Source organism: Zootoca vivipara, chromosome 3 (genome assembly GCF_965207765.1).
Source record: "Zootoca vivipara chromosome 3, rZooViv2.hap1.1, whole genome shotgun sequence".
NCBI lineage: Eukaryota > Metazoa > Chordata > Lepidosauria > Squamata > Lacertidae > Zootoca > Zootoca vivipara.
In genome coordinates this window covers 15,766,477-15,788,635 of record NC_142586.1, presented here as the reverse complement: position 1 = coordinate 15,788,635, position 22,159 = coordinate 15,766,477, and the positions used below count along the sequence as shown (strand labels likewise).

At 39.1% G+C, this 22,159-nt stretch overlaps 1 protein-coding gene across 4 annotated transcripts in view; it reads left to right on the top strand.

Moving 5' to 3' along the window:
• The window catches only part of SMC6 (structural maintenance of chromosomes 6), a 35,604-nt gene that overhangs the window by 4,191 nt on the left and 9,254 nt on the right, over positions 1 to 22,159 (top strand). For all 4 annotated transcript variants that reach the window (XM_035110029.3, XM_088667195.1, XM_035110033.3 and 1 more), the window contains 18 exons: positions 193 to 310; positions 1,618 to 1,723; positions 2,110 to 2,246; positions 7,695 to 7,756; positions 8,343 to 8,423; positions 9,100 to 9,201; positions 10,483 to 10,602; positions 10,692 to 10,790; positions 11,884 to 12,030; positions 12,342 to 12,430; positions 14,114 to 14,284; positions 15,447 to 15,625; positions 16,954 to 17,155; positions 17,513 to 17,627; positions 18,818 to 18,978; positions 19,079 to 19,214; positions 19,981 to 20,061; positions 21,460 to 21,630. In XM_035110029.3, coding sequence (XP_034965920.3) covers positions 193 to 310; positions 1,618 to 1,723; positions 2,110 to 2,246; positions 7,695 to 7,756; positions 8,343 to 8,423; positions 9,100 to 9,201; positions 10,483 to 10,602; positions 10,692 to 10,790; positions 11,884 to 12,030; positions 12,342 to 12,430; positions 14,114 to 14,284; positions 15,447 to 15,625; positions 16,954 to 17,155; positions 17,513 to 17,627; positions 18,818 to 18,978; positions 19,079 to 19,214; positions 19,981 to 20,061; positions 21,460 to 21,630 — 2,277 coding nt within the window. The remainder of the gene's footprint in view (positions 1 to 192; positions 311 to 1,617; positions 1,724 to 2,109; positions 2,247 to 7,694; positions 7,757 to 8,342; positions 8,424 to 9,099; positions 9,202 to 10,482; positions 10,603 to 10,691; positions 10,791 to 11,883; positions 12,031 to 12,341; positions 12,431 to 14,113; positions 14,285 to 15,446; positions 15,626 to 16,953; positions 17,156 to 17,512; positions 17,628 to 18,817; positions 18,979 to 19,078; positions 19,215 to 19,980; positions 20,062 to 21,459; positions 21,631 to 22,159) is intronic.

The following is a 22,159-nucleotide window of genomic DNA, read 5'->3' as shown; positions in this document are numbered from 1 at the left end:
TCTGCTATTTAGGCTACTACTTTAAGTGTGTAGGGAAATGGCAAATAAGAGCTGAATGTTCTGCTAGTAAGGATTATTCAGACACCCCATGGTATTGTTAAAAATATGCAAGCATTGTGATGATCTGTGACTTTCTGTTTGTGTACAAAAGATGGGTGATCAGTTTTAAACATCTTTGTAATGTATCTGTAGGTGTCGGGAGAAGTTGGAATAATTGAAAGTATCCAGCTGAAGAATTTCATGTGCCATTCAATGCTGGGCCCCTTCAAATTTGGACCCAATGTCAATTTTATAGTTGGAAATAATGGAAGTAAGTTTTCATTTATTATTTTAAATCATATGGAAAATTATAGCATTGGCATTTCATTCTGTAGCATATTTCTTATTTCTAATATACCAGTTTTTCTGCACAAAAAGCAGAATAGAACACTAATAAAATACATATAAAAGATTACAAAAAATAAAGAAGCAAATTTAGTACCTCTCAAATAATAACTAATATACATATGAGAGATAAGATGCTTGGAGATGAGGAACAGCAGAGGATTATGGGGAAGAGGGAAAAGAAACCCCCCAAATCAAAAAGGAAAAGCCTCTCTTATGAATGGTCATTATTCTTATATGTATTTAAGCATTTCTTTGGAACACAGAAACTGTGTTTTATCAGGTCAGACATGACTGTCATGTCCAGTGTTGTACATTGCAGCTGACAGTAGCTCTGGTCTCAGGCATGCTCTTTCACATCATCGCCTATCAGAAACTATCTTGCATTACATGGTCTTCTTGCCCTACTGTTCATATTTTCCTCCTCTCCCTGCAAATAAGTTTGAGCCTGTGTCAGAAGAGGGCAATACAATCAGTTAGGCTCTTTTCTACAAAAGCTTATAACCAAATGAATTTCACTAATGAAATCTATCTTACCTATTATTTTGCAGTTATTTCTATTGAATTATTGAACAGAATAAGAATCCTCTATTTCCTAACTTTACCTTGCTAATTTTGCAGTGAATATGTTGACACACTGAGTGATCATAAAGCCCACTTTGTGACTGTCAAAAAAAAGCATTAGCACTATGTACTCATGCTGCTCAGTTGAGCTTTTTCAATTGGTTCATGGTCTCCTGACCCATGAGATGTGAAAGAACCATCAATGGCTTGCGGCGATATGTTTGTGTAACACTTAAGAGAATGCCAGCTACAAAGTTCTTGTATTTATTTCATTAAATGTATGGGCCACTTTTGTAAAAAAAATTAAGCTATATGGTGCAATTAATATCAATACATTATTAAAGTGTACATTGAAAACGCAGTAATGTAACACATTTTCACAATACAGCAGCAAATATGAAACAAATAAGTATTGAAACTATTGCTGACCTAGTCTCATGAGAAAAAGTGCCATTGAGTGTTTTTATTTTGCCCAAGAGTGTTTTTATGTTATGTGATCACATGCTTTATAACCTTGTAGCTTCTTTAGGAATTGTCTTTTTTTTTAAGAAAAAAATAAGGGGGGGGGAGGAATGGTCTTTTATATATAAAAAAAATAAGAGCCATTTTTTGCTGCCTTAAAAATAGCTTGCCAACTATTAAGAGCTGAATAAATGTTGCTTTATTCAGGTGGGAAGAGTGCTGTGTTAACGGCCCTTATGGTTGGTCTTGGAGGAAAAGCTACAGTGACAAATCGAGGAACATCTCTGAAAGTATTTGTGAAAGATGGACAGAGGTAAGTCAAAATCCAGTATTAAGGCAGAACGAGTAAGAACAGTACCAGGGATGGAGGGAAGAATTTCCTGTCCCTCCAGAAATACTCTGAAAACTTTGAGCCCAGTGTCTGGTGGTGAGAACTCTGCAAGAGTGCTGCATATTAGCTACCTACTTAAACCAACCATTTGTGGTATCAACACACTTTCCAACTGCGGAATGGGTCTAATGTGGCACCTGTAGTATTGCCAATTCCGCCGATTGAAGCGGTCTAGTGGGCACATGTTGGGTAAGGCAATCTCATAGGTAACCTGGTTGCAAGTTGTTAAGGGCTTTATATGCTACTGGCAACACCTTGAACTTGGTTAAAAAGATAATTTCTTGAATCAGCTCATTTTTTGTCTTCAGTTCTGCAGATGTTTCAATCACGCTGCGAAACAGAGGTGAAGATGCATTTAAACCACAACAGTATGGTGACTCTATCACCATCAATCAACGCATAAACTTGGAAGGACATCGTAATTACAAACTGAAAAGCAGCACAGGTACTTTTAATTTTTATAAAGTATTCAAAGAAGCTTTATTTTTAGAAGAAAAGTGAGGTGAGCTGCCTTCTTTTTAAAATACAATAAGCCCACAGCTTGTGTGCATTTAACTTCTATGCATTCAGGCTTACCTGCATGGCAATTTTTTGAACAAAATGGAAAAGGGGGTGGGGTTCTGGGAAAAATGAAATTGGCAATCCTACCTGCCATTGAACCCATTGACTGCACAATTTTAGGCATGATCCCTGGAACGTAACCCCCACATAAGTTGTGGGCCTACTGTATACTCTTGTAAATGTTGGTATATCATGAGGGTGCAGATACTGCTCAATATTTTATTTTATTTTTGGACTGCTTTGGCTTGCTTCAGCATTAGCAAGAGTAATGATAGGCTTGTGTCTGCATTATACGGGTGTCTACCACAACATTGTAGACATAATAATAAGTCAGAAGGATTGGCCTGGTTTTTCACTCCTCAGGCTTCCCTGACGATGTTACTAGTCCATCTGCATGCCCCAGCCTGATCATTAGTAGTACAACAGTTGAAATCTAAATTGTACATAGGGAAGCTCAAACAATTTCTTAAAGGGGCACACTAGGAAAACTCAGAATTGTTTCTCTTCTTCTTTTTGTCAGATTGTCATCCTTGATGCAAGTTGTCTTCTTTATTCTCTCCCCTATCATGCACTTTTTCTGTTGTTTAAATAAAAAAGGCCTTTCAATTTTGTTCCTCCTCCAGGTCACCTTCTGTGTCCCACTCAGGTTTTCTTGCTTTGCATGTCTCCCTCTGGTGCCATGCCCTACTCCCCCTTTGTTATGTTTTCACAGAGGAAGGGGAAAGTGTAGAAATCCACAGCCTTGCTAAACATAAATAAGTGATAAAGCAACAAGAGAAAGTCTTGGTAGTAGCTGCAGAGCAAGCTCCTCTGGCCCCTCCTCTGCTATTACAGTACAAGTTCATAAAAAAGCAGCAGTGCTTTCCACAGTACATTAGTTGTCCTGGCTGTAGCCATAGCCCTCTAACCTCAGTGGTATAGCCTGGTTGTGCCTCACGAAACCTGAACTGCCGAAGTATTTTGCTGCATTCAGTATCGCACGATCGAACAGGGATGCCCCGTGATCAACTGGTAGATTGCGATTGACCAGTTGGACATGCCTGATATAGGGCAACCCAGAAGAGGACACAAGTCACCATTGAATGTGTTGAGTACTGCCAGTTGGAGGGAAAGAATTTTTTTTTTGAAGATCAAATTTATTTTTTGCTCTGATTTTGGTACAAATGTGATCACCTGCACTGATCAGACTCTGTATTTCTTTTCCCTTTTCTTCCAGCCTGATATTTTGTTAGCTCTGCTTGCAGTAATGTCACTTTAGATCGTTCTTGTTCCAGTGCAGCATGAAGGCTGGTAACCTGTAAAGTCAGCTCATTCTTAATACTCTGAGATTCATTGACCTGAAGCAGTATTTCGGCTTTATCTTTCATCTCTCCTTCCTGCAGCATTTTCAACAGCTGTGCATTTCGTGCTTTCACTTCCTTATACTTTGCCTCCCATTGAGTGATTATACTCTTTAAGTGCTGGATTTCTGCATCTTTCCTCTCAAGTTTTATCTCATCAAACACAGAACATCCTTCTGATGGAACTGGTCTGTAGTAAGAAACCGGCTTTTGCTAACCTCCCTCTGCTAGTGTTCGCTCCCCGCTTCCAAATTACATACATGTGGGGGTTACATTCTGGGCCCTCAGCACGCATAAGCGAAATGCATGTGAGTGGGGAGCTTGAGTCGCTTCATTTTCTATTCCGCCCGCCCTTTCGTTTGGGAGGGTAAGAATGGGGAAAAGGCAATCTAAGGGACTGCAGACCCCCTTCCTCCTTCACCCTCAATCTCGCTGCAAGTAACAGCTTCCTGCCCATCAGCTGTTGAGTGGCGTAGCACAGCAGCAGGAAGCTCCCGGGCTCCGTTTTGGAACCTACAGCCCTTTTAAAGCATTTTGAAATTTTTGGAAATATTATTGATCAGATTAAGAGACCTATCTACAATTAGAGGTATTAAGGTAGGTGCAAAGCAATTTAAAGTGAAAGCCTTCGCAGATGATTTGGTTTTAACATTGGAAAATCCAAAGGAAAGTGTTGCAGAAGCTATAGAAGTAATGGAGAAATTTGGTCAATTGGCAGGATTCAAATTAAATAGACAAAAAACCAAGGTTATGGCAATGAATATGACGAAAGAAGAAAAACAGGAATTACAGTTAAAACATGGACTCGACGTGGCTAAAAAGGTAAAATATTTGGGAATATGGATGACAGCAAAGAATATTAATCTTTACAGTGATAATTACGAACAAGTATGGAAGGAAATAAAGAAAGACCTGGAAAGATGGACTAATATGAAAATGTCATTCTTAGGAAGAATTGCAACAATAAAGATGAATGTATTACCTAAGATGTTATTCCTATTTCAAACTATACCTGTGGTTAAAGGTACGAGGCAATTCCAAGAGTGGCAAAAGATTTTATCAAGATTTGTCTGGCAGGGGAGAAAACCTAGAATAAAACATAAGATTTTGGTAGATAAGAAAGAAAGAGGTGGATTCGCCCTGCCAGACTTGAGACTTTATTATGAAGCGTCCTGTATCTGTTGGATAAAAGAATGGATAACTCTAGAGAATACGGACTTGTTAGATTTGGAAGGTTTTAACAATAGATTTGGATGGCATGCATATTTATGTTATGACAAAAAGAAATCACATACCGGGTTTACGAATCATGTGATAAGAAGATCTCTGTACGAGGTGTGGGAAAGAAATAAAAGGCTGTTAGAGTCTAAAACACCCTGGTGGGTCTCACCAGCAGAGGTATTAACATTTAAGAAAGTAAATATGGAAAAGAGGCGGGCCACGTATGAGGAAATCTTGACGAAAACTGAAAAAGGATGGAGTTTAAAACCTTTTGAGGACATTAAAGGAGTGTTAACAGGATGGATAGAATACCATCAAATAAATGATGTGCTTAAAGAAGATAGAAAAATAGGTTTTGAGGATAAAAGATCCAAATTTCAAATAGAAGTGCTAGAAGGCAAAACAAAGCTTTTGGCAAAGATGTATGATCTGTTGTTGGAGTGGTATACAAAAGATGAGTTGACAAAAGAAGTGATGATTAAATGGGCAAAAGATTTGGGGCATAATATTGAATATGATGCGTGGTTGAAATTATGGAATCAAACTTTAAGATTTACAGCATGTACTGCCTTGAAAGAAAATGTATATAAGATGATGTACAGATGGTATTTAACTCCAGTTAAGTTAGCTAAAATGTATAGAATGGGTGATAAAAGTTGCTGGAAATGTAAAGAGAAAGATGGTGAATTTTATCATATGTGGTGGACATGCGAAAAAGTTAAAAGATTTTGGGAAAGTTTATATAATGAATTGAAAAAGATGTTTAGATATACCTTTCCAAAAAAACCAGAAGCATTTTTGTTAGGAATAATAGGAGGAGAGATTAGAAAAGAAGATCAAACACTGTTTATGTATGCAACAACCGCGGCTAGGACTTTGTTAGCCCAAAAATGGAAATTACAGGAATTACCTACAATTGTGGAGTGGCAGATAAAAATGATGGACTATGCTGAATATGCTAGATTGACATGCAGGATTCGTGACCAGGGGGAGACAAGGTTTCAAAAGGACTGGAGTAAATATGTGGACTATATGGAGAAAAACTGTAGATCATTAAAAACTCTCGCAGGACTAAAATAAACCTTACGAATTGACCAATATGTTAAAAAAGGAACTGCAAAAAAAAGGAATTAACAAGAAACCCGCATGAAGGGAGGGGGGGAAGTCATAGCTCGGCGGAGCAAGGTAAAAGATGTGAATATAAGATTTTGTATAAAAGATTGGTTTTGTTAATTTGTTGAATTTGGAAAATTGGAATAAAATGTATTTAAAAAAAAAAAATAAAGCATTTTGAAATTTTTTCTTCTGAACCTCTACCTTGAACCTTCTTCTTCATCTGGTGGATATAGAAGGGATTCTTTCAAGGGGAGGCTGTCCCCACCCCCATCAGAGCACCATGACCCCAGAGAGGCTGGGAAAAGCCGCACAGGTGAGACCTGCAAAGTGGCTTTACTGCCTCTCAGCTGACAAATACAGTAGCGCAGCAGCAGCATGTCATGCCCCCGCCCCTGGTTCCGTTTTCAACCCAGCGCCAGAGTCCTGCTCCTTCATAATCTATAGACCTCCTTTACATCTTTGTTTTGTAGATCCACCTTTCTCTGGTGGCTGGATGAACTTGTGGACAAACCAAATAGTGACCCAAAAAGTTTCTAAATGGAGGAACACACACCTCATGTAGCATTAGACACCACACAGTTTTCAAAAAAGACCATTGCAGCAGGGGCAGTGGCTAGGAAAAGCATTTGGTTAAAGCATTGGAATATAGACACTGCTTCCAGAACCAGTTTATCCTAGGTGCCTTTTACAGGGGCCAAACTAATTGCACATTGGCCTTTAGGCAAAACATCTCCTTGTTTGACTCATTCCAGTGAACCACACTAGGACAAAAAGTCTCTTAACTCCACCCTAGCCTATGCGGCACCACATCTGCTAACACTTCTCTCTGTTCCATGGGGTCCTCTATAGCAGTGGTCCTCTCCTAGTTCTCCACTCCACAAGATTTGCCAAACACCCACTTGGTTAGATGTAAATACCTCAGCAGAGACTGCCTTCTGGAGAAATGTGCTGCAGCATGTTCTTCCTTGCCACACAGCCATCTGAACCAATCCGTATGACAGTAGCTGTTATGCAATGCATTTGGACATTTGTCACAGCCATTTGAGAACAAAGCATTTGTACTCACTGTGAATGTTTGTTTCTCGGGGTGCATGGAGGTCTAAGGCCACAACTTCACACATACACCCCCCACCCATCTCCTAAAGATGCCTTTCTCGAACATTCAGCTTTGCTGACCAGTAGGCCCAGACTATGCTGGCTTTTTCCTTTTCCTCTGTTTAAATTTTGGTCCTGCTGATGTTCTCCCCTCCCGATTACTAAGGAGTTCTATAAAAGGCCAGCCACAGAACAGAACAAAGGAAACAGTAGTAGAAGAAGAAGAGTTTGGATTTGATATCCCGCTTTATCACTACCTGAAGGAGTCTCAAAGCGGTTAACAATCTCCTTTCCCCTCCTCCCCCTTCTAGGGGGAAAAATCTGGTTGCATGGTTCCTGCGGTCTGAGCAGTAGGAGGGATCATAGTCCATTTGGGCACCAAGACAAAGCAACATCCTGGACATTTTCAGGGGGAATGGAGGGCATATAAATGTAATAAATAAAAATAAGTGTTCATTCTAAGCACCAATATTCTGTTCTACACTAAAGGTATAATTTAATTGGTGTTACGTAGTAATTTTAAAAATCTCACTGTGGTTTATTCTCACTTTTATAATCAGGTGCCATAATTTCGTCCAAGAAGGAAGAACTTATTGCCATCCTAGATCACTTTAATATCCAGGTAAGTCTAAATTTGTTTACTTCTACATATAACACCTTATGGATGATTTTTAAAAAATTGATTTGATGCTTTTTGCTTAAAGGTGTGTAGACAATTACTGCAGCTTATGATTCCTCCCCTCCTTGAATTGAAGCCCCTATGCTCAAACTCTTAAAGCAACTTCTCGTGTGTCATGAGAAACTGGTTTTGGGTGGTAGTGACTGAGTGTATTGTCAAAAGGTTCCTCTGTGCATACTGTTTGCAGTGCAGTTCTCTGGATTGTGGCCAGTGGTTATGTGGAATTTGCGTTTGCAGTTAAAAAGCAAAGTTGCCCATTAAAGCTCTTCTGACATCCTGTTTCAGTGAGCTGGTTGTGACTTCTCAAATTCTTAAAATAGTAAAGGTGCCGTAAAGGAAAATCTTCATGAACATTTATGTAGTTAATTAAAAGCCATTACGCTTGAGATACTGTTGCAACCATAAGAATAATTTATCTTGTCTTACAATGGATGTTGAAGAGAATTTCTGAATTTCAAGTGACCGCTTACTTAAATAAGGACTATTTTCCAAAGATAAACAAAATAGTAAGTGACTTCTGTTGTTGCAGGTGGATAATCCTGTATCTATACTCACTCAGGAAATGAGCAAACAGTTCTTGCAGTCTAAAAATGAAGGTGACAAATACAAGGTAAAGAAAAGTACCATATGATGTTGTCAGTAATCCATCGGAGAGTGTATGGGGTGTAGGAGAGGGGTGGTACCTCTGGTGGGGGACATGTTGTGCTCCTTCTGGGGTAGTTTGTCCACCTTTGGTCTCCACCCTCCTAGAAGCTGTCAGTATGCCCAGCTGGTTCCAAACATATTGTTCTTTTTTCTTTTGGACCACATCAGCGCGGCTAAGGGAAGGGGGCCTTGTTGTCTGGGCAGCCCAGGACCTCCATTCGCACTGCCTAGGCTTGTGCCCCAAGGAGGTCACTTCAGTGCTGCTAATGACTTCACCATTGGAAGCACACTCCATTGTCTCTCGAGACAAACAGATGCCAACAAATCCATTGGACATGACTCTTCCTTGTTTCGAGAAGCACATCACACCACTAAGGAATGGGAAGTCCATGTGTGCTCTTATTCAGATCTTGAGCAGCTTGAAGGGCTTGATGGGTACATTGAAGGCATGCACAAATTTTACTTTCGGTGGATAGCCGTAGTGCTGCTTCTATATGTTCTTATTGTGCACATGTTGAGTGAGGTGGGTGGAGCGGGTAACTAGGGTTTTAAGGAAATGTTGAAGTATAAATGGACTGCATTCATAATTAGTCTTTTAGAAAGTCAGTTATAGAACATAAACTTGTGTTTTCTTGCATTAGTTCTTTATGAAGGCAACACAGTTGGAGCAGATGAAACAAGATTATGCGTACATTATGGAAACCAAAGCAAGAACTCATGATCAGATTGAACAAGGAGCAAAGGTATTATAAACAGTAATTTTATGTGTCCCAGGCCCACATACTGGACTGTGAAACTCCACCTCCCCCAGCCTTTCATATTGGTTCTAGATTTACTGAGAAGGGCTAAAACAAGACCAGTAGCCCTACAAAAAGAAGGGATGTGGGTGGCACTGTGGTCCAAATCACCAAGGCTCTTGGGCATGCCAATCAGAAGGTTGGCAGTTTGAAGCCCTGCGATGGGGTGAGCTCCCGTTGCTCGATCCCAGCTCCTGCCAACCTAGCAGTTCGAAAGCACGCCAAAAATTGTGCAAGTAGATAAATAGGTTTTTCTGGCGGGAAGGTAAATGGTGTTTCTGTGTGCTGCTCTGTTTCGGTGTTCCGTTGCGCCAGAAGCGGCTTAGTCATGCTGGCCACATGACGCAGAAAAACTGTCTGCAGACAAACACCGGGTCCCTCGGCCTGTAAAGCAAAATGAGCTCCGCAACCCTAGAGTAGTCCGTGACTGGACTTTACTGTCAGGGGTCCTTTACCTTTACCTTTTAGCCCTACAAAATAAATTCCTAACACTGATTTATTCTTCATGAAGCACCATAGTCACTTTTTAAAAATATATACTATTTTGTTAAAGATTTTGTGCAAACAAGCAAAGCCAGTTACAACAGAATCTCATACAAATGATTTTGTAAAAACACAACTGCAATTTAAAGAAACAATGCACAGATGCAATAAAACATTTGTTGTTGTCTAGTCGTTTAGTCGTGTCTGACTCTTCGTGACCCCATGTGTCATCTGCATATCTGAGATTGTTGATATTTCTTCCAGCAATCTTAATTCCGGTTTGGGATTCATCCAGTCCAGCCTTTTGCATGATGAATTCTGCATATAAGTTAAATAAGCAGGTAGACAATATACAGGCTTGTCATACTCCTTTCCCAATTTTGAACCAATCAGTTGTTCCATATCCAGTTCTAACTGTAGCTTCTTGTCCTACATAGAGATTTCTCAGGAGACAGATGAGGTGTCAGGAACTCCCATTTCTTTTAAGAACTTGCCATAGTTTGCTGTGGTCGACACAGTCAAATGCTTTTGCGTAGTTAATGAAACAGAAGTAGTAGTTTTTCTGGTACTCTCTAGCTTTCTCTCGCTTTTTAGCAATAATAAAACATTTAGTAACACACATAATCTGATACTGAGCTTCCTAGACAGCTCCTCTGGGTTTCTTCTGTCCCTAGTAAACACTAAGAAATGGTCCTAGTATCTGTACTGCTGTCATCTCCAACAACATTTTGTGTGTCTCTTTAGTTTCTTGAAGAACTTCGGGAGCGTTATTTGGAGAAGGAGGATCGTTACAAAAGTATTGCTTTTGTGAGTGAAATGCAGAATGAGCTGAATAAGTTACAGCACCAAATAGCTTGGGCAATGGTAATTTGTTGTTTCAGTACCTATCAATGGGTTTAAATTGATAGTTGTAATATTTATTGTGTGATGCTTACATTAATCTTACATTTTAGGTGAGAGACACTGAAAAAGAAGTTAAAACACTCAGAGATGATGTTGGTGCTCTAGAAGCAAGAACTGGAAAATTTGTTGAGAAAGTGAAAGAATGGCAGGTATATATGGATTTATTGCAAATACTGACTTGAATTGCTTTGATTCTCTTGTTCAAGTGAAGCATTGTTTTTGTTTCTTTAATGACTTAGTGAGACTAACACAACCAATTTTAAAGTCTTATCTGTACACTTTAAAAAATAGATTAGTGTGACTGGTGTCTTCTGAGACTGCATCACAAAATGTCAGATCTGTTAAGCAGTCTGCTTTATTGTCACCTCTCATCAAAGCCTTTGCCTTCATGCAAGGATCACAAGAAGAAAGAACAGATGCTTCTTGTACAGGTCCACATGAATGCCCTTCATGTGCTATTTGGCCATCTAATTAAATGTGTGCTACTTGTGAGCTTTCTCATATACTGTAAGTGAATTGCATTTAGAAGACTAGAGAAGCAAATATCTCAGTTTTGAGTTACTTTGAGTTACTTGTCAGCTTTGATCAACTTTGTATATAATCTAATAAATGATCAACAAAGATTTTGTAGAAAATAATTCAGTGTTCCTATTACTGCGCTGTAACATTTGGCATTCAAGCTGATTTTTTTGTTTACATGTGTCCTCTAATGAAGCCAAGTTGAGACAACCATTTGGCCAAGAGTGGATGCCATGGCCAGGCCGAAGCCATCGATAGGTCTGCCCAAACCACCTTTGCCTGGCTGCCATCCCTGGCCAGAGCCCGTGTAGCTTGGATACGATGCTGCTTAGTTGATCAAAAAAGAGCAAGAACAGCTTCCTTGTATTTTTGCCAGGGGCTTCATCTTGCCCAAGGGGGCTGGGATGGATACCCTGGCCCTCTTTTGTGTTAGAAGAGGACTCCAAGATTGAAGTACTCACAGTGCTAGGCTGCCCATCAGTTTGTACTAGGCTCAGCTGTAATGTTCCCAGTTAAAACCAGAGGCCTGACATTATGTTAATGAAATTCAGAATTAAGTGTTATCTGGAAAGTAAAAGGTGATCATACTTCATCTGCAAACTGTTGACTCTTTCTCCCGTTCCAAGTCATGGCTGATTTGTCTCAACTTCCTTTGGATCAGTCTCTGCACATTCACCTAATTTCCCTGGTATAATGAGATTTCTGATTGTTTTGTCTTTTCAGACTAAGGTAAAAGATGCAGAAGCAAAACACAGAACTATGCAAGACAAGCTAGAGAAGATAACGGAAGAAGCTCAGGCATTAGAACCGACATGTGCTGCTTTGAAAGCAGACGTTATATCTAAAAGAAGAGCAAAGAATGATGCAGAGGTTTGTAGATGTAAAGTTCAGACTTAGAAGTTCTGTAAGAATTTGCCACACACTAAAGGTCTAGGCATACTTTTGTATTTTGTGCAGAGCTGCACAGAAATCAGCCACACAGATTCTTTTATCAGCAGAGTTGAGTGTCTTGGATTGTAAAAGGCATGAAAGCAGAGTAATGGGTCAAATGGATATAATTTCAAAAAAGGCAGAAGAAATAACAGATTGAAGTTGCTCTTCAGCTATAATATTTTTGTCAATCTCTGCTGTAAGTTTGTTCCAGTCAATTGTTAACCAGAGTTTTGCTTTCCTTGTTTAAGGCAGCATATAATCGGTCTCAAAATGAATTGAAACGCTTGGCGAAAGACCATGAACAGCTTTGCAAAAAAATTGAGGAACTAAAGACCAGGTAATGTTTCATTTTCTAAATACGTTGTATCAAAAAGAGAAGGGAGTAAACGGGCATTTTGTTACCGAAAACCATTATATATATTTTTTATCTGTAAGAAACATGTAATGACAAACAAGAAGTTGAAACATCTCTCCTCTGTGTTATCGATAATTTCCTAAAAGTTCACTTTATGTTTAAACAAGACTGACCAACTTGAAAACAGAGAAATTGAAATTTATTGTAAGCAACCTTTTTTACCTCTTGAGTATATATCAGCTTATTAAACTTAATTATATTAAATTTATTAAACTACTTATTAAACTCAGATAAAACTGTGGTTCATGCTCTGGTTATCTCACACTTTGACTACTCCAGTCTTCCATCTGGCTGTTTTCTATTTTTGTAACTTTATTGCAAAATCATTAATGACCATCTTGAGATAATTATTTTTTGTCAGAAGCCTTTAATGCCACTTCTGCATCATGCAGAAACTCCTCCTTAAATGCTTTTTGCATCCTTGCTTCATAAAAGAAAAAAGAGAACCCTTATGAGGTTTTTTTTTTGAATTAAAAAGTTGGAGATGCAGCTTTTCTTTTTAGAAGTGCCACAATCAATTGCCCATTTTGGTTTTCCTTTTCTGGATTTAAAATACCCTTTTTGATATTGAGTAACTACTACATTATCATTATTCCAAATGCAGCAACACTAGTCTCTGCATAGTGGTACTATGATTCTGTCAATTGGACAGATCTCCAGAGAAGCCCTTTATTATTATTATTATTATTATTATTATTATTATTATTATTATTATTATTATTATTATTATTTTTCAACTGCTACTGGACTATCCACCAGAACCACAAGTTCTCAGTTGCTCAGATCCATCAGCATAGATGTGAAGCTAGGCTCCCCCCTCCCCCAATGAACAGCACCTTACTTTTATTTGCACAGAGTCTCATTTGCTATTTTGTTGCCCATTCAGTTACTTTGGAAATACCCTTTTGGAGCCCTTTGCTGCTTGAGTTTTAAAGATCTTTAAAAATTGGTTACTCCACTGGAATCCAGATAAATGTATAAACATCTCAAATAGCGCTAATCCCTAATAAAGATGAGTGTGGGGCCTAGCTGCTTACTTCCCTCCTTTGTGATAATTTTCTGTCTCCCCCTCCTTTCTGCTACTTGCTTGTACATCACTTGCTGATCCATAAGAAGATGTGTCATTTTGTATGACAGCTAAGTGTACTCTGAAACCTTTGGTGTTAGACTTTATCAAATACAAATCTGCCCACTTTATCCCCCTTGCCCTGTTTCCTCTCTGTTTTTCCCATTTCCTATTTAGAGTGTATATTCCTTACAGGCCGAAAGATGTCTCTAAGATGCAAAGAGTGATGTATAAATAATAATTATATAATTAATCTACAGTGCTTTGCTAAAAGCAGGTAGAAAAGTACATGCTGCTGCCTTTTGTTCAGAGAATGGTAAATAACTGTTATAAGTCTTTGTGGGATTTTAAAAATATATAAATGCAGCCTTAAAATCTGTATTCGTGTTTATTTTAAAATGTGAATGTGAAACTGCATGCATGCAAATACTGCATGCATAAAAGCTGCCCCGAAGGAAAGGTGTATGTCACAGAAGTATTCCTCCAGAGCAGCTCTTTAATATAATATAATATACTGTTTGGTTTGCATGATGTTACAGTGCTGAACAAATTTCGGAGCCTGAAACGTTGGCAAAACAAGCAAGAATTGAACGAGCAGCTAAGGAAGAGCAGTTAAGGACACTTCGTGATCAAGAAGAATCAAATGATAACCAAATAAAGCAGTTTCAAGAGGCTATAAAAACATACAAGGAAGAGGCTGCAAGGCTTAAGTAAGTTTTTGAGATGTAACTGTGATTACTTGATTTGTGTTTTGTGCTATAAGCTGGGCTTCTGAGCATTTATTTTTCTTGCTCCTTGGACCACAGCTAGCACCTTCATTCAGCTCTTTCTTGGTTAGTTTTGGGAAAGAACAAGGGATCATTTCAGTTTCAGTTCCCTGTTGTTTTTCTTCAAGGGGAGAGGTGATTTCCTTTTTGGTAAAGACATCTGACATCCCACTTTGCAAAATAAACACATCTTTAAAAAACAAACAAACGAAAAACAAGTAAAAGCAGTTATTTTATAAGCTTCCTCTGGAGAAGTGCACCCAGGGTACCAACTTAGAGAATGTGTTATTAAATACAAATGGCTTGCAGTTTTGCAAACATCTTCATGATGTTTAGTTGGAATCTTCTTTCTTGTAACTTGAAGCCATTGGTTTGGGACCTACTGCCAAGAGCAGGAGAAAACAAGCTTGCTCCATCTTCCTTGTGACAGCCCTTCAGATATTTGAAGATGCCTATTTCCTCTCAGTTACTTCTTTTCCAGGCTAAACATACAGAAACTGAAGCTCCCTTATTTTGGTCATTTGATGTGGCATGTTGTTTACTTAATCTTGCTACAGTGAAACGTTGGTTCTCGAATTAATCTGTTCTGGGAGTCGGTTCGACTCCCAAAACTGTTTGAAAACTAAGGCGTGGCTTCCGTTTGGCTGCAGGAGCTTCCTGCACTCAAACCAGAAGCCACACTGGACATTCAGCTTCCAAAAAATGTTCACAAATTTACTTACTTCTGGGTTTGCAGCGTTGTACACAAACACTTACTTCCGGGTTTGCAGCGTTCAGCCATTCAGGAATGAAGATATCACTGTATATTAATAGTATTAAAATGTGCTTGTTTGTATATTACTATATTTTTGTTTTACTATGTTACTATGAAATTGTTTTTGTAGTGTTTGTGTGAAATGCAACCCTGTTTCTTTGTTACAAGTGACTTAGAGCTTGTTTTTGTGTGTGGAAAAGTGGCTTAAAGTGAATCAATGATTGACTTGGAAGCCCTGCTAAATCAATTGTACCTTATAAGCAATCAGATGGTGTGTAAAAGACTACCTATTTCTATAAAATGGACTAGGCCTTAATAATGCATGATATTTCAGTAGCTTCTTTGTTTTAGGAAGGAAGAATTGGAACTGAAGCAAATATTGGATTCTCAGCAACGACAGCTAAAAGAGTTGAAGGAGAGTAAAACAAATCAACTGAAAAGGTTTGGACACTATATGCCAGACCTTTGTGAAGCAGTTGAAAGGGCTCACCAGCAGGGACAGTTTAAATACAAACCATTGGGACCCATAGGTAATTTATAATTCTCCTTTAAAATTTTTTTAAACACATTGAAAAGTAGACTGTGGATACTGCATTGCAATTTTAATTGTTCTCAGATTTGATCCTGAAATAGAAATACTGTAGTAAACGTTGTGATTTTTTGGTGTATATGTACTTCCATGGCTGTGTTCTTCATCCTGGTATTGCTGAATAAGGAAGTAATTTTCTTTAGGTCTTCAGAAAATTGGTGACAGGGGGAGACTCTTAAGTTCCTATTCCCCAACTATTTCACAGTCTTAGCTGTGCTTTTATAACCCTCTTCAGATATTTGCACGAATTGCCTGCATACCCCTGCCCCCATCCCCAGTTTTGCACATTGCAGTTAATCTGCAAGTTAATGTACAAGTAGTCCATAGTTGGTCTATAAGTAGTTTACTGACCACCAAGCAGCATGCATATATTGAGGATTTGCATTTTAAAAACAGACTACAATGACTGTATTGGGTTTTTTGCGTGTTTCAGTATTGGGAATACTTACTCTTGTTTCGTTTTGGGCCACTGTGTGAAAAAAAGATTTTGTACTAGGTAAGCCTTTGGTCTTATTTAACAGGGACGCACTTGAGTTCTTAGGAGTGGCCGGCCACCTTTGCTTCATTGTAAAGTGTCTTCAGCCTTACCAGGAGGTTATAGCTTGTGGATTTGCATTCATTTTAGTGGAATAATCTTCTGGGAAGTTGCTTTTAGAATAAAAGTTCAAACCTTTTTTATATTTGTTGTGTTCTATAGAAAGGCAAGAACTTTACACTGAATAAAAAATGGAAAAAGCAAGGATAAGAAAAAATATTTGGAAAGTTTATTGAACTTTTGAGGTATTTTTTTTCCAAGAATTAAACTGTGCCATTCATAGGCCAAGATAAGCATTGTCTCTACTCTTGGTTTCAAAGGATTTAAATCCCCTGCATGATAGAACTATAGTCACAGGCCCAAACTAAATTTGACATTAATTGCTTGCAGATATGTAAACTGCACATTCATTACATTTTAAATAGCCATTTCATATGCACATTCAACCTCTCTCCCCCTCCCTCCCTGATTCACCCTCCCCACGTAAGCTGCTATTAGTTTTGGATGTGGAGCTCCAAAACTCCTGCAGTGGCTACTAAAACTCCCCATTAATGAGCATTTGAATTGCTTTGATGTCTAGTTTGGTGAACTTCTGAAAATGGAGTTACTTCAAGCTGCTTTTTATATTACTGTGGCATTTTCACAGAAGAGGGGGTGAGAACTTCAGGCTGCGGCGTTCAAATGGTTTAATATTGACATTACATACAATGCTGATACTTTCTTCTTGCACTCAGGTGCTTTTATTCATCTGAAAGATCCTGATTTTGCGCTGGCTATTGAGACATGTTTAAAAGGCTTGATCTGGGCATTTTGCTGTGATAATCATAAAGATGAAAGAACTTTACAGGTGTTAATGTCCAGATTCTGTCAACCTGGTTTACGTCCTCAAATCATCGTTAGTTCTTTCCAAAATAAGGTTTATGATGTAAGCCAAAGGTGAGTGTATCTGACACTTGGTCTGTGTAAGCTGGAATTTTGAATTTTCATTAAGGGTTTATAGTTATGCTGCATTACCGCTGAGGGTCATTGATAGAACTATTGACTTCATGTTAACGTTTCCAGAGTTCTGCACTGATTTAAAGACCCCTTTGCAAATGGAACAACTTCATCCATTGGGAGGGACGGGACATCATTTTAGATAAATTTTTCAAATATGGTCAATACATTTAAGCTTCTGAAAATGTAACTGAAATGCTCTATAGTTATGCCATCTTTTGTAAGACTGCAAGTGAAGTGACTGCATTGTAAGAACATAAAATAAAATACAAATGCTACTGTTGTTTTTTGTAATAGGACCGTTGTTCATCCTGAATTCCCAACAGTCTTGGCTGCATTAGACATCGATAATGCAGTAATATCCAATTGCTTAATTGACATGCGGCGTATAGAAACAGTCCTGTTAATCAAAGTAAGATTTAATTCTCCTACCTGTAGTGCATAGAAAGCCTTGATGTTTCTATAACAGTTCAGATAACTCTGTATTAACTTGGGCCAAAGATTTTCAACCTTTTTGAGTCCACAGCTCCCTTGACCGACTACATTCTTTCTGCGGGGCACCCTTGTAGGGCTCAGGAGCCCAGTTATGTCACCCCTTGCCTGTAGAGCCGGCAGTCTCTCCTTTCTCGAACACCATCCCTTGTGGAGTGTTTCCTCAGCCTCCTCTCCTCTCCCTTCTCCTTGGGAGTCCTTTGGGCAGCCACTGCTGCTGCCGCTGCCCCTGATCTCTGAGCTGCCCCCCTACCCCAAAGAGAGGTGACTCCTTACTCTGCCCCACAGTTACCTAGATCTTTCTGTCCATTCCCAACAGCAAGGGCTGGTGGACTGGCTGGCTGGACTCCCTGGTCTGCTTGCTTGCTTACTCTGAGGCCACCTCAGCTCCTGGCAACCAGCACCCCCTGACCAGCCCCGGAGGCACCATTCACCTGCGGAGTTTGTAGCTAGGGCAGCTGCAACAAACAGTTGTCCAAGCCATTGGGAGGCAGAGACATGAGAGGACATCAGAGGAGGGAGGGAAGGAAAGAGGGACAGAGGCCAGTGTTGCCTGTGGCACCCCTGACCATCGTTCAAGGCAACCCAGGGTGCCACGGCACACTGGTTGAAAACCACTGACTTAAACCTTTCACTGCATGCTATCACATGTAACAAAGAAATAATTTTAAATGGCAGGTGTTTCTCAAAGTGGAGTTTAACAAGATGTGAGACACTTGCAGTGCATGGGGAAAGCTTGTTGGTTTCTGTCTACAGTTTCAAGAGAGATTGGCAGCTGATTTTATTTAAGGCAGGTAGAATGTAGTTAGCCCCACTGTTCTCTCTCTGCAGGGAAGAAATACCCATGATTCTGAGAGAGGGAAAATTCTGCTGGGAAATATGTCTCATCTCCTAAAAGATGCATGCAGACATGACACCACTCCCGTGCTGTGTTATAGTTGTCTACTGGATATTTTAAAGGGCAGTTGCTCTGTGACTGACAGGAAGTAGCTTAATGGTCACAATTAATTAGTATATTTAAAAGTTGAGACATCAAGCTCCTTTTTACTCAGCTCTGAATACTCCATTCTCAGAGGAGAAAATTTTTGTTGTCCATGTTTCCCCCACTAGAATAATGAGGAAGCTCGTAGAATTATGCAGCGAAACAATCTTCCGAAAAATTGTAAAGAAGCTTTCACTGGTGATGGTGATCAGGTGTTGCCGAGACAATATTATTCTTGTGAAAATAAAAGGCCCCGCATCCTCAGCAAAGATGTGGAGGCAGACATAAGGTGAGCATCGGTTACTTGCCAGCTTTCTGAACAAAACAAATCAGAATTCTGAACAAAACAAATCAGAATACATTTGTTAACAATACTTTGTTTCTTTAAGTCACTTGGAGAAAGAAGTTGGAAACAAAAAAACCCATCTGTCAGTATTTCAACAACGTATACGTTCTACTGAGAATTCTATAAGAGAAAATGAACATTTCCTTAAAACTCATCGTCTGGACCAAGAACAATTAAAAGTAAGAAATACGTACGAAGAAGCTCCCATATTGGATTATTTTTCTTAATTATTGTTAGAGTTTGATGTTGACATGCCGGATCTTTTTAGAATATGAGTAATCCTTGTTTTTCCTAATTTCATGGCATTCATTGTTTCAAAAGCATTAAAGTGTGCTGCTGCTGTTGTGAAATACCTAGCATTGCATTGCACACCAGTATAGGGAAAACAAATGCTTTTGTAAATTTTAATTTGCAGTGGGCTTTTAAACAGTATTTAGGGCTGTGTCTTCAGGGTTCAAAAGAACCCTTGGGTTCAGCAAACATCCACTGGGTGCTCTACAAAATTTTACAAGTGCTCACCTTCGGCATGAGTTATCTATGCCTCTTAAATATTTTGTAGTTAAATTGCTTTACTGCTCGTTTGCAAAGTGGTTTACTTGGGGCGAGTGAGTGAAATCAGATTGGATTTCAGCTAGTTAAAGTAGAAGCAGGTGGGCCCTTCCAACTGCTGGAACAGCTGTGCAGTGCAGAGTCTGTATAATGCCTCCTAGAGGTTATCTGCACATTTTGCTTCAAAACTTTTTCTTGAAGGGACTTGAGATTTAACATATTTTAAAACAATGAAAGCTCAGAATCAGGGGCTTCTGCCAGGGGGTACCATTGATGGGCTTTGTGGGTCCTGGGATGGCAAGCTCTGGAGTAAGGGTATATTGGGTGCAGCTTAAATGTCTGTATTAAATCTAGTGTGATTTCCCCCCATACCATTTATTTTTATTGTCATTGCAGATAAAAGTGAAACAAATAAAGCTAGCTATTATGGATCTCGAGAACGTAGAGGAACAGCAGTCAGATATCATCTCTACATTAGTAAGAATTGCTCACTTTCTACCTTTCTAAGTACTTATTTATATATCATAGAGTTGTTTGTGCTAGTGGCAGAGAGCATTTTTTGTTATACTGATCAATAAGAATTTTAAGGATCCAACTTCTTTTTTTAAGATGAGCAAGAAATGGGTTAATTTAAAGTGTTTATATTATAATTCAACAAAAGAGGGGTGCTGGGTAGCTTAAAGACTAACAGCTTTGTTGTAGCACAAGCATATACCACAATAAACCTATCAGTGTTTAAGACTCTAGTAGTATAATCCTATGCATAGTTACAGCTCCCATTTCCGACCCAGTGCAGAGAGAAGGAGTGAGCTTTTTCTTTTGAGGAACTCCTCACTGATTGAACAGGAGTCTCAGTTACAAGTTTCTTAACAGGGACCCATCTCCTCCCTCTTCCATTTGGGGCATGGTGTCATCAGTATGCTGATGCTGTCCATCTCTGCTTCTCTATAACATCTAAATCAATTATGATCTTGGACCAGTGTGCCTGGATGCAGAGGTGGGCTGGATGAGGGCCAATGCCAATAAACTGAAGCTAAATCCTAGTAAGGCAGAGTCCCTGTAGGTAAGTGATTCTGAGATCTGGGAAACTGGTGAACAGCCTCTCCTGCATAGGATTGCCCTCCCCATGAAGGAACAGGTACTTGTCAGAAGGTGCTCCTGTATCCATTGTTGTCACTGGAGGCTCAGGTAGCTGTAGTGATTAGGAGTGTCTTTCTCCAACTTCTGCTGGTTTCCTAGATATGATCATTCCTGGACACGGGGTAGTTTGGTCACAGGGAACTGTGCATTAGTAACTCTGGATTACCCCAGAGTGCTCCATTATTATGGTGGTTCAGAAGCTACAACTAAGGCAGAATGCAGTGTCAAGAGTTGAGGTTTTGTTGTTAAACTTTAAAGCAGTTTAGGACCAGCTTACCTGAGAGAGCTCCTCCTCTCATATACAAATGTCTACTTGCCAACATTGCCAGGTGAGGTTCTCACAGCCATCAGAAATGCATCTTGCAGCCACCTGGGAGAGAGCCTTGACAGTGATAGCAAATACCATGTGAAATAGTCTCCCCTAATACATATGGTGTGCATCAATAACTACCCCCCCCCAAGTCACATGCTAATAACCTTAGTTCACACAGGCATTCTATGACCTCTGTTTGTACTACTGCCTAAATAGATACTGTATTGCTCAAATTTCTTGTAATGTGTTTTTATACTGTTTCGCTGCTTTATAATCTTACTCTCAGGGTTTTGCTTTGAATGTTTTAAAATACAAAATGATTTCTAAGTGTCCTTAAATAAATAAATAAAATTGATTGGGGCCCACTTTAATTATTAGGAATTGAAATTAGCTTAACTGTAACCTGGAAATATTTCTAACAGGAAGAAGAAGCTCAAGATAACAAGAGGAAGATGGAAACTGTGGAGGAGCACATGCGTCAGCAGAAAAAGAAAATGGAAGATGAGAAATGTATTCTAAAAGAGGCAGAACAAAAATTAGAAGTGATTAGAAACAAAATCCATCAAGTAGAAGAAGAAGCTGGCCCAGTCCGGGTAAAAAAGCACTTAATATATTCATTTTAAAAATCCTGTGGAGAATCTGCAGATACTGGGTTACATCAAGTGGTGTTGCTCAGCCCAATAGTAAGGGTTCCTTCAGCAGAATGGGAGAGGAAGCAACCATTGGGTTGAGATTTAGGGGGGGCAACACAGGGGACTACATAGGGAGGGGGTGTCGGTGAAAATTGCTTCTTTCCTGATTCCATATCAGGTACACAATTACCACCAGCTGAGTAACACTTGGATACAACGTGTGACAAATACATGGCATCAGACTCAAGGAATTTTAACAAAAAGTGAATAGAAAAACATGGCTACATTTTTCAATTGAGATTAAAGAGATGGCATTTCTAGAAGTTGTGAAGCTGTAAAAAATAACCCACAAAATCAAAATATATGAAATACATTTCTTATCAAACATTTTACTGCTTTAAGACCATAAAATGCACCACATATAACATTTTCTTTCTGACTCCTGTGTAATTTAAAAGCTTGCTACGCATTAAACTGAGTTGATACCAAA